The sequence below is a fragment of the Branchiostoma lanceolatum genome, chromosome 3 (assembly GCF_035083965.1).
Source record: "Branchiostoma lanceolatum isolate klBraLanc5 chromosome 3, klBraLanc5.hap2, whole genome shotgun sequence".
Taxonomy (NCBI): Eukaryota; Metazoa; Chordata; class Leptocardii; order Amphioxiformes; family Branchiostomatidae; genus Branchiostoma; species Branchiostoma lanceolatum.
The window spans coordinates 26299663-26318121 of NC_089724.1; the positions used below are offsets into that span (position 1 = coordinate 26299663).

General features: G+C 41.0%; 1 protein-coding gene across 2 annotated transcripts in view; it reads right to left on the reverse strand.

Moving 5' to 3' along the window:
- Window positions 1–18459, reverse strand: part of LOC136431236 (vesicular glutamate transporter 1-like) — a 65009-nt gene that overhangs the window by 11552 nt on the left and 34998 nt on the right. For both annotated transcript variants that reach the window (XM_066422558.1, XM_066422557.1), the window contains exons 6-10: window positions 15809–15923; window positions 11093–11180; window positions 8137–8223; window positions 2089–2222; window positions 474–623 (exon numbers count right to left, since the gene is read on the reverse strand). In XM_066422558.1, coding sequence (XP_066278655.1) covers window positions 474–623; window positions 2089–2222; window positions 8137–8223; window positions 11093–11180; window positions 15809–15923 — 574 coding nt within the window. The remainder of the gene's footprint in view (window positions 1–473; window positions 624–2088; window positions 2223–8136; window positions 8224–11092; window positions 11181–15808; window positions 15924–18459) is intronic.

Consider the following 18459-nt stretch of genomic DNA (forward strand, 5'->3'; position numbering starts at 1 on the left):
TTTGCTTCAAGTACCGTTTTAGAATCTTGTATTGGCAACGTTGATTCAAGTTAAGTCTGGCCTGATCTGTATTACCCGAAACCTTTTAACCGTTATGAATGTTTTATAATGTATGCCAAGACGTCGGTATTATTTTCCTTGTGTTTTTAAGATAACATGATATTGTACAGTGTACGCAATTCAGCTTTTAGCTGCCATGTTACACTTCTTGATAAACCATTCATTCATACATCTTCTTCTTCTTTATTCCTCCCGTAGGAGAGCATAGTTTCATTTCACTCTACTCATTATTAATCAAATATAACAGTATTGATACATCTTCAAAGGATAAAACATATTTACCAATCTCGTGGTATATGACATCCATCACATTGGTATGTCAAAGCTTGTGTTACTTGTTGTTCTTCTGTAGTGCTCGATTCACTTATTCATTCATTCATTCATTCATTCATTCAAGATGTGAAAAAGATTACCTGTGAGATGTCAAAGCCGAAGACCTCTTCGAAGTAGGACGGTTGCGAGATGAGGAGCAGGTAGAAGGTCCAGGAGCGGCAGAAGTTGGCCACGATGATGGCATACACTGGCATGGAAGTGAAGAACTTCGCCCACGGGGTCTTCATGTCCTGTCAAAAACAACGATGTTTACAAGTCTCGGCCTAGTCTCGTGTTCTCGCGAGACTAGGGCACTCCGTGAACAAGACGTACAGACTAGACGTCGAAAATTTGGAGTTTAGTATTTCACTTGTCTACCTTTTATCAAGTCACTGTTCGAAGAATATTCGTGTACCAACGATGTAGAGTGTAATGTGTTCTGTAATGTGGAATGTGTGGTGCACGATACCATCAATGTCTGTCTGTGCACCACTGTGTAGTGCAAAGTAGTGTTGCAAAATAACTAAGATCATAAAAGTAAAATAAAACAAACTAAAGCTACCACATACCATTGCAAGACAAAATCCAATCAATGTCGTAGATTTTTCAAAAGTATACAGCAATGCTGATCAATTATTATGTGATTATTTTGGGCGTACAGATGCTGCAGTGTAGCGTCTTATCAGTATACTGAAGGGAAATCTGAAGCACAGAGAACAAGGCCCCCCTACAACAGAAAAAAACTCAATGAGCTAACTTAAAGAGACCTTGCAAGTTGCAAGACGCAGTGGAGGAAGATGGAGTAAGACTGAATGAAGCTGGAGGACGTTTCAAAGACTGTAGATGCAGAAACCAGTGGATGATGATGATGAGTGTTTTATCTAAAAATCATCGATGATGATATGTTCATGCATAAACTTGATCACCTTATCAATCTACATCAGAAATCTGTTCAGAACAGCAATAGGGTTGGACTTAATTGCGCGTTCCTTGAGCAACGTATCTCCTTTTGATCTCTGGATGTGGTTTAAAAATTTCAGCTCGAAGTGTGTTTGCTCATTGGCTGTACTAGTGCTGGACGGTTAGATGAGTGGTCAATCGACTGTGAACAACGTAAATTCTTTCATCATACCCGGCTTATTCTTCAAGAGCCCAATTTCAAAATAAACGATTTTTCAATCTGCCAACAATCAAATTATTTGAGCGCCATCCAAGTATTGGAAATCGAACTCCTGGTCTCTATTACATTTGTTGATTTTCTGTCTTTGGATGGGTGTGTACACGCCTGTTTTATCTAGCATATTTCAACCTGAGTCTCCTTACTATTAATGATAATGATGCTTATCGTCGTCGATATTGTGACCAAGTATTTTCCCTTATTCTGTCATTCATTCATTACTTTTGAAAACAATGTATGAAAGTATCTATATGCCAAATCCATATCTAAATTGATTCAACAGTTTAAGTGACACTTGTATGAGCGTTGTATGTTTCTCTCTGCGTGTCTATCTATATGTCAGCGCGTCTGTCTGTCTGTCTGTCTCTCATTGTTTTATCTATTTAGTTACTTATTCATAAATCTTTAGGGTAGTCCCTTCAGTGTTCATGGGAGCCCTTACAATTCATAACAAATCAGGATACAGAAAGGATAACTTAACATACTTGACTTGAATTAACATAAACTGAATGTATGTCTAGGGTTTCAATCTCACTTACAAGGGTACGCTTTGTGGACCCGCCTATACTGTCCTCAATGTATATCCTCTCAGCCTGTGTGATTGTGGGGTGGGCGGCGGGGCTCTCGTAGGCGATCAGCATCCATCCGATGAACCAGATCATTCCTGCCGCACCTGTGGACAGAAAAAAAATCTTCACTTTATCTCGCCTTCTCAGTGATAACGAGTTATACCACCAACAAACAAACAAACCAACGAGCACAAAAGGTCCACTGCAGCACCGACGAAACCGCTAGAAGGCCCATCTTCGAACTTGACCTTTGTCTTCCCAACAGTAACTTACCTACCAAAAATCACCAACATCCATTCATATCATGGCATCAAGAGTTATATCGCCAACACCATCACTCCACAAATCCCGACCGAAAAATATAACCCGTTTGCCTACGGCGACGGCAATGAAAAAGTGCTATAGACTGATTGACACATTAATGTTATGTATTAATCAAGACTACATCCGGGTGTATTAAGAAAAGAGCACTACAAAATCTTTCTTAGGCCCCTTTCCTCTTGACGGCAATCGCTGATTAAAGTTACAGTGACCAAAATCGGGTATATTTGTGTTGTGGACCCTTGTATTCATAATTTGAATATGATTCAAGTTGTTAAAGTATGGCTTAAAAGACAGCAAAACACACAAAATTTTGAAAAAAATCGTTCTTTATGCATGAAATTCTTTCAGCGACCTGTTACATTTTTGTCATTCAGCGACCGCAACCTCTAGTCTAGTGGAAAGGTGTGTTTACTTAGCAGAAACAGTGAAGATACACGTCGTGAAGATTCACACACAGAGTCTTTAAAGCAAGTTAGATACATTAAGCGAGCTGCGTTGCCTATTATCAACTACACATTAATTCAGCAAGGAGACAGCAATCTGTCCCAGGTTTTAATGGCCATTAGAAAGATCAGTCAAGTGTATTTTACATCTTCCAATCAACGTTTCCCCCCCCAAAACACCCCCGCACGAGTCACCAGGGCTCACGTAATTCCACGCGTCCCAGTCATCAGCTTGCGTTAGATTCTGCACCTCGCCATTAGTGATAATTGAGAAAGAGGTTAAATTAGATAGACGGGTTTGAAACAGGTGATCATTTGGACAGAAATTTGATATCGTTTAAGTGCTTCCAGATATCTTCATATACTAGCTGTAATGGAGAACAGCTTTCTCTGCGGTATGGCTATATTGGGTTTCAAATTGACCTGAAATTCTTAAGACCCTCACGCTAGTATAGACGTCGATCGAGCTGCGACTTTGCTGCGACCTGAACTGGATTTGTGTAACTCTTGACTTCATTATTGCAATATCATGCAACATGTGAAAATATGACTAAAAAGACAACAAAGCGCACAGAGCGGAAAATTATTCGTCTTTTTTATCTAGCGCTCGGCCGTATGGCGGTCGCTGCAATAGTGGAATGGAGGTCATGGAGGTTTAAGTGTTAATGTCCTTTAGTTTTCAGCAGGGCTATAAAAAAAGATACCCAAGTATATCTCTCACAAATATATCTCTCTAAGTAAAAAACACCCGAGGGCACAACGTCGCCTATGGCAACATTTTCCGTCACAAGCTTGAAATGTGTAGTACATATCCAAACAATGTCCTCAAGTTTCATTTTTTCTGTTACCCGGCGACTGTGACGTGACCGTGCTCTCATAGGCACCTGCCTTGTGGCTAAGATTACGGGTCGACGTCAGATATGAGAATTTGTAGGAGACGCGTGCCCCTTTATGGCACCTTCCTACGAGGAATGTAATTGGACGCGTGTCCGTAGGCTTTATATGTTTTTTACAACTTGGTAATAGCGACGGTCTTGTCCAACGTATCGAACGCGTTATCAGTGGTGGTAAAGTGTAGATCTAGGAAGTGTCTACAAACCGCGCTTTCCCGTGTTGTACTTCCGAATTACAAAAGCGTTTCCACTGACTATGTTTTCAAACGGACAAATCAAAGTTTTCACGAGCAGGAAACTAATCAGTGGTTGAGACTTGGTAATCAAAGCGGTGTCAGACTGGCCATTTTGAGCGTATTGTGACCAATGAATGCATAAACCTTGTTGGCAAAAGGTAAAGGTTCCATAGCATTATTGATGCCGTAGGGACAGTGGGTTACAGATGTTAATAATACGTTTATTGCAAATTCCTGCCCGAAGGCTCTTTGTATAAGAAAATCTTTCTCAACATAAGAAAACACGAAAAATAAGAAAAAATAAGAAAAGAAGATTTTTGGTAGTGTACCTGCGCACTAAATTGAGCTTTTATGGCTAGACTCTCTTTCATCTTTCGCGTTTACAATCTTAACAGAAGGAGGGGGTCACTTTTGTATCATCATTATATCAGTAAAATTCAGGATGACAGAATGTTACTGCGGGTACTTGATAAATGATAATGGCAATAATGTGACTCTGAAGGGCATCACGGTGTGGCTGTTAGTACACGCTGCGTTTCCCTAACCTCCGTGGGGTCGGTGCCATACATAATTCATGCTCACCAACGCCCAACGCTCATTTTCTCATGTTGCGTGCCAGAGTAAAGCATAACACGTTCCACAAGGCCTGGTACTAGGACCCCGCCCCTCTTTGACATCAATATTCCAGCAGTTGTACTCCTTCCTGGGGTAGCCTTCTACTTATACCTCCATTCCACTAGGGCTACATAATGAGATGCATTCCCAAACGCAAAATATTTACATATGTACAATCACAGGAGATGACATCACTATGCGGTCCCAAACGTTCAGACGTGTATCACATACACAACTATCGATCAAATACAATGCAACGATTGTCATCTATTTATTAAGGATGCGGTCCCAAACGTGACTGCTATGTGAACCAGTCAGAATTGCGTTGAAGAAGGTGACGTATGGTCACCGAAATGTCGGTGGAATAAATCTCTTGGTTGTGTAAAAAGAGTATTTTTATTCAGTGACTTACCAACCTGATGAAACTATTCACGGATTTTTACAGCTTTGTTTGTTTCTTTGTATTTTCAGTCATACTTTTGCATTCTGCATGATATTCAAATCATGATATCAAGGATTACACAAATCCAGCTTATAGGTCACAGCAAGGTCGCAGTGAGAGCGCCGTCCGGGGGGCTTAAGAATAAGAGATCATAACCCCCTGGTCTCTGTGGAAATATTCCACGGAAAACCCAGTTTTCAGCAAGGTGACCGCGATTCCTGGCATAAAGCACTTTGCTATCTCGGCGTGAGTCATTTGTTTCATCTTTCGCCTTTCCCTTTTATTCTTCACATCAACAGAAATGTGAGGCAGCCCCCAACACACTGCGGGATTCCTTCAAAGGGAGAGTTGTGCTAGCTGTTTCCGAGTCAGAGTCGTATCTTTCAGTAATGTTAAACGTAAGGAAAATCAAAATCAGCTACGATCGATATGTTGTCTAATGCAACAGTGACATAAAGGAATACATGCATCTCAGAAACGAAAGGTGACGATTAATAATCTCAATACCGCAAAGTGTGCGATTGAAATGGTAAATGTAATCCCATAGCCTTTTTTGAGGCCGTTTGGGGTAGTGGGTTGTTACCGGCAGTGTCTAGGCCTTTAAAGCACGGTATTGGAAGGCGGAACCCATCCCTCTCTTTTCACCGTATTTTACCTCCCTTAACGAAGTCAGGTACTCATTTTTACGCCTGGGTGGAGTGAGGAAAGTCATATAAAGTGCCTTTTTAGAAGAAAAAAATGTTAAGTGCCTTTGCCAAGGGCAACCAAAATGAGACTTCTCCAAAAAGGTCAATGTTCCATCATGCAAAAGCTTTTAGGTTTGCCTACTTTTGTGTGAAAGAAAAACATTACGTGCACCGATGGGACCGTTGTACCTGCAATGCTTACGATTGTTAAGTCTATGAGACTCACGTGTGTGCTACAATGCCACAGTCGTAACTATGCACATCACATACAACATTTCCGAGTGCACCATTGGGACATTATCTCAGGACCTTTTGTGCTGCCTCTCGTCCCAAAATACCGGGAGAAATCGGCCACCGTAGGGTTCCTTCCCGTTCTTAAATGCCAAATTTACGCGTAATTGTCGCTTTTGTCGATTAGGGAGCGGGAAATCAGAACGCCCACGCCTTCCCCATTGACCCGTAGTCCGATCGATGAAGCCCCAGCGCGTGCTCGGACCGATCGGCCCATCGTCCCGGCACCGTCCCTCGTTACCGCCCACGGCTGCGGCACGATGAACCCAAGGCTGCACTTTTTTTCCGGCAGTTGGAGCAGCCAACCAAGAGCAATCTAACTCGTCAGCTGCCTCAACAAACTTCAGGAAAAAAAAGATCAAACAAAGTTCTGGGTTCATTGCCCAGATAACGAAGTCCCGGGTCAGAGACGTTCAAACCGAGCGAGTATCGTCCCTTTGGGTCAGTAATAAGCAGTTGTTAACAGTAATGAGGAAGTAGAAGAGCCCACGCTGAAATGTTTGCAGGTGTACATTTAATGATGCGCCCGTGTGGGATACAAACAGTTGTCTAATGGCGCCGGGTACGAGTAGATAGAAAGAATAAGATTAGGAGCTTTTTTTGGTGAGCAAATGTCACTACGCTCTAAAGACCAGAGCTAAGATAATTGGGAGTTTGGGGAAATCACATGTGTTTTGGCAGACTTGATTTATTTCCATGTTTCTGGCTTGTGGTAAGGCTTCCTTCTTGACCTTGGAAAAAGTTTGGCTTCAAGTTCCAAACACATTATTAAAAATAAGGCCTTCCCCCCCCCCCATTTTACAAGGGCACCCATTTGATAGAGCATTCAACGAATTCCATAGATACGAAAACCTGATCCTTCTACCTTTTTGTGTGTTAGTTTGCATTTTCAGTGATACTTTTACGTCACAGGTTGTAAGTAAAATACGGAGTACCCCAGGGAGCCATACTCGGACTCCTGCTATTCATCACCTACGTCAACGATATGCCAAAATGCATTCAGTCTTGTTACATTTCAATGACCGTATGCAGATGATACATTACAATTATGAACTGAAGAGTTACATGAATACAATTTAGGTCGCAGCGAGGTCGCAGCGAGGTCGCAGCGCGATCGCCGTCTCGTCTGTACGATGGGGCCCCGGGAGACCTTACCAAAGTCGCTGCACATTTAGTTAAAATAGTTAAAATCCTCCCACACCATAAGGTGCATAGGGCGGTGCCCATCCCCGTTTCATAGCCCTGGGCCACACTGTGGTGCACTGGCAGTGGAGTGTGTTTAATTTCCATACTGTTTCATAAGTATGTACCATTTTTATAAAGTATTTGATATGACTCAATGCGCCTCTTGTCCAGGGGTGTACTACCCGGGAGTTGAACTCGGGCCTTCTGGTTTCAAGCTATCAGAGCCAGATGTGGTAAGTAACAGAAGCGCAGACCACTACACCACAGGGACACCCCCTTGCTGTACTTTTGTTGCGTAGAAAAAGATTGTATGATAGAATCTAGTCAGGTCATACATCGTTCAGCTGAAACAAGTTGAATGAATAAATGTGCTCACGGGATCGTTTATTGTTAAAACTCTCAGAAAGAAAAGCAATCATCCCATAGAAACCTGGGGCCTTAAGACCAAACCGCCGAATGACACCACGGCGGCTTCCTCGGCACCTCTTTTGGAAGTCTCTTTATGCTGGTAATTTTGCAGAGGCTTGCGGGGAGGTCTCTCCGCTCGTTAAGATGTCAGATGGAGACGGAATGAGCGGGGGATCTTCCAAGGACACTCAGTACTCGAGGGGGACAAGTCGTGACGTCTTCATTCGAGAACGGGGCTTAGTACGCTTTCTGAAGTCATTTTAGAACGGCTCAAGCTATTCCTTCTTTGACGGGAGGAGTCAAATCTTCAGCAGTCCCAATAATCATCCTAACACCTTGCAGGATAAAGGGCGGAATGCCGAGCTTTTGTTATATGGCATATTAGTTGCAGTTAATGCTTCTTTGCAACTTGCTGCAATGGCAAATTAAACATTTAGACAGATATAAGTCGGCACCGAGGCAATATAGCTGTACGTAATAACCGTGTGAACTAACCGTAAACGTAGAACGGACATGGCCAGCCGGCGTAGTCAGTAAGGAGGCCCGACAGGGGCATGCTCACCACGGCTCCTGCGTACGAGCCTGAGGGGAAAGATGTGGGAAATATTATATGGTAAAATCTGAATGAACATGTTTCAAATGTACATGTAGGTAAACTATTCACATGCTACGTTGATGAAGGTTAGACATCCAGGTAAAAAGACATGCCAAAAATGGTTACTCAAGCAACTTTACAAATTTTTGAAACAGTCAGACGTTTCAGGCAGCATCCGCTATCTTTCGTCGTGACTGTCACTGACGAAAGATAGCGGATGCTGTCTAAAACGTCTGACTGTTTCAAGATAATTCTATCCAATTGCTTGAGTAACTATTTTTGGCGTATTCACATACTACTTAGAAAGACTATATGGCCGTTTCCATTTGTAGGGCAATGTCTTTTCACTGGTGTATCCTTGCTATGAAAGGCATCCAATGAAGATATCTGTGTAAAAAGGCTGTAGTAAGGCTACACAGACGCTAGATAAAGTTTTTGTGAGTTGATGTGTAAATCACCTATCGGATAATCTTAATATCTCGTAATTATGTTTTACAGGAGCAAACAGAATGCCCCTATCCGACGAAAACCAACAAGCTGCAACTTTGGATTCTCATACTTGTTTTCCTCTGCAATGGAGAAAGAGGCAATCTGAAAATCTTTTGTTGGCATTCCACAATCGCTCTTTTTACTGGAGCATCGGCTAATGTGTTCATGTGGGCCCTACGGATCCGGATGTTAGTGCAGAAATTGTGGGTCAAACGGACATTCCGAACGGAATGAGTCCCAAGTTGTATCCACCACCCGATGAGCTCAGAATGTCACTGAAACAACTAATGTCAATTTATCACGTCATCGCCATTTCTTCATACAAGCCCCGACCACATCAGATGTCTTACTTCTTTATCCCTCTGTTTCTTTAACGGAACCTGAATGACGCAAGTGGACAAATGATAAATGTCAGGCATTAAAGAATCACAGATCCATCAAGCAAACGCATGCTTGAAGCCCTATGGCGCACGCATCCATTCTGTGATTCAGTGCAGTCTGTTTAATCGTATATGGGCAAATTATTCCCGATTGTGAGTTCTGGGGCCCTGTAGAAATTTTCAACAAAACTGGTCGATATTCAATGCATACAGAACGGGAATAAAATTTGATGTGCCTTTATTATTCGTCATAACCCAAGAATAAGAATGAAGGGAAATGGTCGCCCCAGGGGCTGGCCAACATATCTTCTCTTTTGACAGAATGGCGTCGCCTTCCCAACATACACTGCGGTTAAGAAGCAAGGAGAACCTCGGAAGGTCACACGCCATTAGAGGTCAGCCATCACGTTTCGTCTCGATAGTTGGCAAGTTTAACACATCAGGCAAAGGTCACACGTAGGGGTCAGGATATCTCTTGCCCATTGGCTACTTTTCACGACTCCTTAAAAGGCATCGTCGGGTTGAGGAAGCAAGATGGCTTTAAGCCGCAAGACAGAATGATAAATGGATGTACAAGCATAGGGTCAAGCACTTTACGTCTTGACTGTGTCTTGAGTTATGGCAGGCTCTAATGTAAAGATTGCACCAAGGAGGGAGACGTTAGGAAAGCGTCATGCACTGTTTTGTGGCGACAGACTTAACGCTGCTAGACTTAAATGTACAATATATTAATTGAACAACCTTCTGAGCAATAAACTTAATACATGTAAGTGCTTTGTACGTCTGTAGCTTCAGATTTATTTGTTTCAATTGAAATAAAAGTCTAACAACTGAACGAAAAAATCTATTCAATTTCCGAAAATCAGAAGTTCCACAATTAAATAACGAGACACGGTCAAGCTTTGAAACAAATCAAGCCAACACGCATAAAACCGCGATCGTCATCAGTCCGTAACCTTATTGATCAACCAACCTGTGATGTCAAACATTACATCCTGAATGAATCATGCCTGGTGATATTTCAAATAAATCGATATTTCGAGGGATGTATTTCTCTGTGAGTCATCTGTACCATATCAGTATGAGAGACATAAAGCTCTTGACGTTTTATGTATGCACAACGATATGTAATATCATGAAGATGTTGGACTTTGGCATCATAGCAAAAATGAAGAATTTATTGAATGCAATTCTAATTTGATAAATCATTGGTGGGAATCTTGTATAAAGATGTGATCAGCGCGGGCTTTCTTCTTTGCTCTGCATGATAGAAACTTCTTCTTTGCTCTGTATGATGAAAACTTCTTCTTTGCTCTGTATGATGGAAATTTTACCACCATTTAGGTTGACGCTTCCGATTTCTCTAACTAATTTCAACGGACGTGGCATCAAAACAACATGAAAGGCAACATATGCAGAATGTTCAAATGAACACAGACAAAATATACAGTTGCAGTTACCATCGGTATCATTACAGATAATCTATATATTTTCTCAATGTACTTTTCATGGTCATCCATCGTAATCTTATGTTTTTTTTAAATGGTCTTTGAATGCAGCGTAATACCGTGAAGAAACATGATGATCTAGATCAAAAAGAAAGGAAAATATAATCTAGATCAAAAAGAAAAGAAAAGATAATCTAGATAAAAAGAAAGGAAAAGATAATCTAGATCAAAAAGAAAGGAAAAAATAATCTGGATCAAAAAGAAAGGTAAAAAATAATCTAGATCAAAAAGAAAGGAAAAATAATCTACATCAAAAAGAAAGGAAAGGGTAATCTTGATCAAAAAGAAAGGAAAAGATAATCTAGATCAAAAAGAAAGGAAAAAATAATCAGATTAAAAAGAAAGGAAAAAATGATCTAGATCAAAAAGAAAGGAAAAATAATCTAGATCAAAAAGAAAGGAAAAAATAATCTAGATCAAAAAGAAAGGAAAATATAATCTAGATCAAAAAGAAGAAGGAAAAAAGAAGATTTTCTTACCGCAGAAGGACATGGTGACGAGTCTACTCCTCTCCAGTGGAGGAGCCCACTTACTCCAGATACCGTGCTGGGCAGGGTAGGTCACACCCTGTATACGGGAAAACATCAGCATTATTTACTAGTTGCACAACACTTGTATATGATACAAAGTATTGCAGCTTCTATAACTTAAATTTCACTACTCTATATGTGACTTTGCAGTACATAGTCACATATAGAGTAGTCTTTTTATAATTAGTAAAATAAAGTTTGTAGCCTGGGATGAGACTATGTCCTTGTATTATCTTGGGTGGAATTTCTAACACTTAGAAGCAGTTTCAATGAGTTATGACTCCGACATGTACTATGACGGCATTTCAGCAGATTCCTCTGGACAGAAACACAACGGTGTCGACAGCTGGTAGCTTTTATTTATTTGATTATCAGTCATGATGACAAGGACTCACCCTGCGTTAGATATCATAATGCAATGCACATAAACAACATGACTGGTACAAACAATTGTATACCCTAGCGCACAGGCAGATACAATGTATGTTCATTGAAGAAGTAAGCTAAACTTAAATGTAGCTATTGTAGTAGCTGCTCTTTCTTTATTTGCAAAAAAATAAAGTTCTAAACGGGAGCTATGCGACTGCAGATGTCTTTGGGATGACCGTGGTGCAATAGACGTCGGTTTGCTGAAGAATGGGCCCACTCTACTTTAAGATCAACTTAGATGTTAATAACAGCTTCTTTTTCTTTACTTGTTGTCTTCCATAGCCTTTTGAATAAACTTTATCTGGTTTCACATGAAATAAGCATTCGGTAATGCCTGAAAAAGCCATTCATTTGAAAGAATTCCTGAACGAAGGTTCGTATGGCTTTGGGCTGATGTCCGATCTGATCAAACGAATACAACGACACGTTATCTTAAATGTTCTACTAAGACAGTTCCGAAGAAGTGGAGTGCATTGTGATGCCCATTGATGCCCCATTCACAACACGATGGATCGCGCACTGTCAGCAGGAAGTGATGGATGGGACTAATTTTGCTACTGACGTCACGCCAGCCTAATCACTACATGTATCTCTCCGCCTTTCCTACCCCGGGCGATGTCGGCCTGTCAGATCAAGATGGCGGTGGGCGGGTGAAGGGCATTTCAAGGTTAAGGGGAAAGTCTTGTCTGATGACTGGAAACGACAGAGTGGTTTTAGAAATCGATAGCCCCTCCATTATTCTCCGCCAAGACTGTCTCTGGAGACGCAACTTTCGGAATATCAAGCAAAATGTTCAAAAGAGGGCAGCATATATATACAGTTTGTGGAATATGCATCTCCGACCTTAATTGTAATCAAGAGATCTTAATGATAATGACAAAGCACACCGGTGCACCATACACAAACATAGCCGAGTGACAGTTTCTGGAAATCTCTTGCGAAGTGGGAATGATAGTTGATATTTTGTTTGTTAATTAGAGTCGTTCCAGGTGGTTAAAGAAGAAAAAAATACTGAACACATAGAAAGACCAAACAAAGTTTTGTCACCGTATAAATTGTGGTCAGTAAGCCCAGACCAATGAGAAAAGAATCCAGTATTAATCCTTGATACGTTGATGAAGGTTAGACATTCAGGTAATAAGATACGCCAAAAATAGTTACTCAAGCAACTGGATAAAATTTTGAAACAGTCAGACGTTTCAGACAGCATCCGCAATCTTTCGTCAGTGACTAAAGAAAGATCTGGAAAAACTAGGTCTTATACCAAAACTCTGAATGGATATGCCAATGAAGTGAAGATAATTTCAGATGGTTCAATATAATGGTAACTTGAGTATCTTTTTTTGGCGAACCCAGTATTACTATTACCCGAACAGCAATCTCACAGAATTTCAAGGTTCATCATGGCGTTATGACCCATCACACGCAGATAGCAGAAAACCATTTTCGTTCGAAGGAATGCATCCTTATTTCCGTTTACCTGGAATACTCCACACTTAATAATATTAAGTTGATTACAAATTCCTGCGCGAAGGCTAATTGCAAATAACATTAGATAAAAGAACATGGTACACAATAGGTATAAAAAGCGGCTAAACTAGATTATAAAAGAAGTAATTTTGTATAACTAGTGAAGCGTTTGACTTCTTTTTTTGTAAGCAATGGAAGACGCAATGTCCCACCTTTTCTATAATTTGTGGGTTTTTGGTAGTTAAAAGAAGAAAAGTCTTTTCTTTGTCTGTAAGCTTAGAAAAATTCGGATAAATTTTAGTGGTCTGATTTGGCAACTCATTTCGTGCATTATCATGAAATGAACAGTTTGCAATAAAGTGTATTTCGTCTTCCACGGCATTTGTACTGCAATACTTACAAATTCTTTCGTATATATAATTTTTCTATACCGGCCTCTTTTGATGAGACAACTGGATGTGTGTATTGTTTTCCGTTCAGAAAACGTGCTGCTATTTCACGCTGGCATCGACAATTATTGAAGATGAATCTGTAGTGAACAGCATGCCACGGTCTGATTACTAGTCATCTCCGTTTTCGCGGCACGAAATTGCTCCATTAGTTTCCGACAACGACTGTAAACTTGTCCTTCGAGAGCATTACTAAAGAATTCGTTTCCCGGGATGTATGTCTAAGTTTGTAGTCCGTGGGAAATAAATTTGCCGTGTTATTTTCTGCGTACCGCGGAGGAATACACTCCTGCGGAGATAATAAGCGGGCGTCAGAGGCGCGTATTGATACAAAGTGACAGACATATGGTGCTGAGGTACTGCCTAAGTGTAACGGTTCCGACAGTGACGAATTACTTGCCTATCGTTCATGAATATCTCAATATCCTTGTTACATAAAGGTCCCTAGCTGTAGGGCACGCGTACATCTTTCTAATAGCAGGGGGGGGCAGACTGTTGAAACACAGGGAAGTTTAACAAACAACCTCATTCTTCTTGGTATACGAATAGCTGGCAGACAGATACACTAAGAGGAGCAAAATCTTCATTTTCTAGTCGGGAAAGAAACGAAGTACCTGTGTTCTGTCATCTAGCGTTTAATACCAGGCTTTCTATAAGAATACGAGGAATGCGAATTCAGGGGAAAAAACAAACACAAACAAACGAATTTGCTACTGGGTTCGCGATAGACCAACTAGAGGTTCACAGAAAATCAACATACGAGGGAAAGAGTTACTGGAGTTAGCGCAATCGTCGTTACAGTGAAATAAGATATTGAGTTTGAGATTATTGCCGCCCACTTTTAGCTGATACTAACGGAATGCACGTCTGTGTTTTGTGTACAATGAAGCTCTTTATGCATCCAAGACAATGTCAGTAACTTCTAGCGTAGCGTGCGTAGTCCAGTGGGTAGCGATCTTGCCTCTGGAGCTAGAAGCCCCGGGTTCGATCTTGGCTGTGTCGCTCACCCGACATGCGCGCTACCGGAAAAGGTCGCAGTCATTAGGATGGGACTTTAAGCCATGGTCCACTGTCCATTGTGCTTGTCGAGAAGAGCTAGGGGAATTTCCCAGGTACAATAAACCTGTAAATACGGTATATAGCGTCTGTCTTCCTGTCACGACCAGTGGAAGATTAGCTCATGTGTTCATTGAGTTCATTCGAACTAGACTGTTCGAGATCACTTTCCTGTTTTCTTGTGACTAATGAGAATCGTGACACAGCAGATACCCATTTGATATACGACATACGAACGAGCTAGTCTCCCAACAGATGGCTGCGCCCACGTTCCCCACAAATTTCTACCCAGCGGTTATTAAACAGTGGGCTTCCTACGACCCTCGGGCAGCGTCAACCATTACGTGACGCTGACGCGCTGCAATTTGTCCGAGTCATTTCTGCCACCATAACGGGTTATTACTACGCAGACCATACATCCTACGCCTACGCTCTAGCAGAACTATTTGTTCTGAGCGTTCAGTTGTAGCTTATCATCGCTAAACCCATCTGTCATCAGTGAAGGGAGAAAAGGCCATCGGTTAGAGCTGACGGTAAGCTTCGCTGACAGTGAACCTTTTGGTCCGGCCGCGTCAGCTGTACCGGTACAAAGATCCTCGCTTCTTTAGGGCAGGATGAACACTGCTGAGCGACTAAAATTGGACTTGTGGCACCTATGACTTTATCAAATGAATATGGCGTAAAAGTGTGATTTGAAAAGCAACAAAACACACAAATCTTACGAAATGCACTTTTTTATGAATGGAGTTCGTTCTAACTACCAATGCAATTTTTGGTCGCTTAAAGGCAACCTAAGCAATATTAGGGCGTTGAAAGTCGTAGTTTCAAAATTAAGTTTTTAGTGATTTCTATCCATAGTAAGTTTAGATAAGACTATCCCATTGCATATCGACATCATGGAGCAAAGATGCGATGTTGTTTTGTGGTGTGAACTCATTGAAAATCCGAGCTTTATCCAGAGTATTTCCAGTTTTACTCCCTGAAATAGCTTAGGGCACCTTTAATGAATGATATTATTTCATCCAGTTTATGTCTACTTGCCCATTTTTTTGAAAACCACAAACCACCTCATAGTAGCAAGCAAAGACTTCTTCAGGAGAAGACGGAAAAATACAATACAGCCCTCAAATAAATGCATATGCGGCGTATTGTACTTCAAAATCCATACTTTTTTCAACCAAAATAAGATCTTGCATAAATCTCATTAATATGCTTGTTTGTTTGTTTGCTTGCTTATTTGTTTGTTTGTTGTGTGACGTACCTCCACCAGTCCTTGCAGTATCCTGACAGCGATGACGCAGCCGTAGTGCACCTTGGCGGCGGCGGGGATCAGCATGTTGAGCGAGGCGGTGGACAGGATGGCGAGACCGAATATCCTGCAGAAACGAAAACAGCAAAAAGCTTAATAAAGGCATTCACTAACATGTGCAAGCTTGCTTAGAGCATTGTTGCATTGGCTGGTGAGTTACGTCGAAGGTTGTTATACCGGCCATACAGATACAGATACAGATTCTAGTTGCAAGAGGCAGTGGACACGATTGCGAGACCGAATATCCTGCAGAAACGAAAACAACAAAACTGAATTAACTTTATTGCTCAACAATCGTACATGGTGCAATGTATGGCATTACTTGATGAAGGCATTCACTGACATGGGCAAGCTTGTTTAGAGCATTGTTGCATTAGCTGGTGTGTTACGCCGAAGGGTGGTTATACCGGCCATACAGATACAGATTCTAGGTTTTAAAGAGGAGGTGGATAGAATGCTGAGACCGAATATCCTGCAGAAACGAAAATAACAGAAATGCATTAAGCTTCGTATCAAAACCCCGTCCACTCACGAACTCAAGCTCGCTTGGATTCTTGATACTTGAAAAAATGTATCGTACTATTAGTAACAGTTTTACTCGTCAGTCTTTTAGATTTTGGACAGGCCGGGAACAGAAACGATATACATACATGTATAGGGTAAAACAAACAAAAATTGAATCAACGAGCCACAATAAAACAAACGTCCCAGTTTGTATAGTGATAATTCGGTTACTCCTTTTTATTGTTTATTTTATTGTTTCTTTGACATTACAATTTACATAGATGCAGATCTACAAACAACGCATGCTACTGAAATTTGCAGTGGAACATTAGAGGGTGAGCAGTCAGGTATTGCGACCAAAACAATCGAATTCACGGAAACAAAAGTGATGATCATCATGATTAAGACTTGAATATACAAACAAGGAGACTAACTTCACTTCTACGGTCAGACTACTTTATATTCTGAGTCCTCACATCGCGTGTGATGTTTCGATTCTTCCATATCCCATGGGGAAGGGAAAACATGGCTTCACTTTGAATGTGCAAATTCGGTAGACGCGGAAACCACTGCGTTGTTTTAACGTAACAAAATTTGCCAGTTTGTGATGAAGACATATCATCCGTATGTTATAGATTATCGTATTCAAATACTGGTGGCACGTGACAAGTATTCGTCCTTTTTCATCGTTGAAGGTTATAAAATGCCGACAGCAGTTTGGAGAATGTTGGCCTGCGTACATCGAGGTAGTACATATTTGTTGCAGTATCAATCCAAATTTAAAAAAAAATCTACTTCAACATTTGGTAAATGGAAATATGGAGCGATGTAGTCAAAGAACCGTAAATTATTTTAATGTGAGAAATATGACATGTACATAATGCGGTTAACACAACATAGAAATATTTGTATATTATGTAGCACTTTGGATGGCATAGAACTATGTGAGTTTTGTCTAACAGTTAGAAATGAGTTACCTATTGCAATAGCTAGTATGCATTGGATTTCTAAAATTTGGAACATAGGGACTACCAGCAGAATAACGAAATATACCAATGCCACTTTGGCGATAAGGTAAAATAAAGGAGTTTTACATTCAATTTGTTAGAAGTAATCGTGCCCTCCATACGTTCATGTTGGTCGGAAGGAAAAATAATGTCAGACTAATTTGGAAGCAAAAAAGTGCCCCAATATGCTTCTTGTGAGAAATAATCTCATTGTGTGTGCGCTAGAAACACATATTGAACCCGCGCCTCAGTAGTTTCCACCCGTCGATAATCCGCGATTAATTACGCTGACCGCCATCTGTGTCTGAATCGAGTCTTTGCAGAAAAACGATCGAAGCCTCGACCATCCTCTTTGGCGTCATTTTCGCCTTCAACTTCAACTTATCGGGCTGTCTTACCGGGTTCGATTTGCTCGCAATGTCTTCCAGGATTTCCGTGATGAGCTCTTAAAATGCGTATCGATCCGGGTCAGTAGGAGCTTCGATTTTCCTCTCAGAGATCAGGGCGAGATGAGAGAGGGGAAAAATCGAACGGACTGGAGGCGACGTCGGGAATATGAGAGCCGGAGAAGAGGTGGGGATGATATGCGGCGAGGTGACACGTCAACGCCGGCAGGAACACGATTTCCAGACGAGATCTCGAGGCGAGATTTGAAACGAGACTTTGATTTTCATAAAACAGCTCAGTTCTTGACATAACCATGAATCATCACAAATTACTTGGTCCAAACCTCATGAGGTGCGCAGAAAATCAACTTGAAAGTGATTCAGACAAAAAAAGAAAAGAAACTAGAAGATTACTAGAAGAGTCTCTTCTTAGGATCACTTCTAAAATAAAGGTGTAAACATAAAAAAATGAGGGGGTTACAACAAAATGATAAACACCGATAGAAGAGTGCAGAATTGAGCGAATCCAAAAGAAGAGTTGTCAACTCCAAAGAGACTTTGGAACGAAATGATAGTTTTACTATAGAGTGAAGTCTTTATAAAATAGCACCACAGAAAAAAAAATAATAAAAAAATATATCAACACGCCAAGAAAGATCTAACATAACGGATGAAGAAGTTACAACTTTGCAGTTCAGAACTCCCA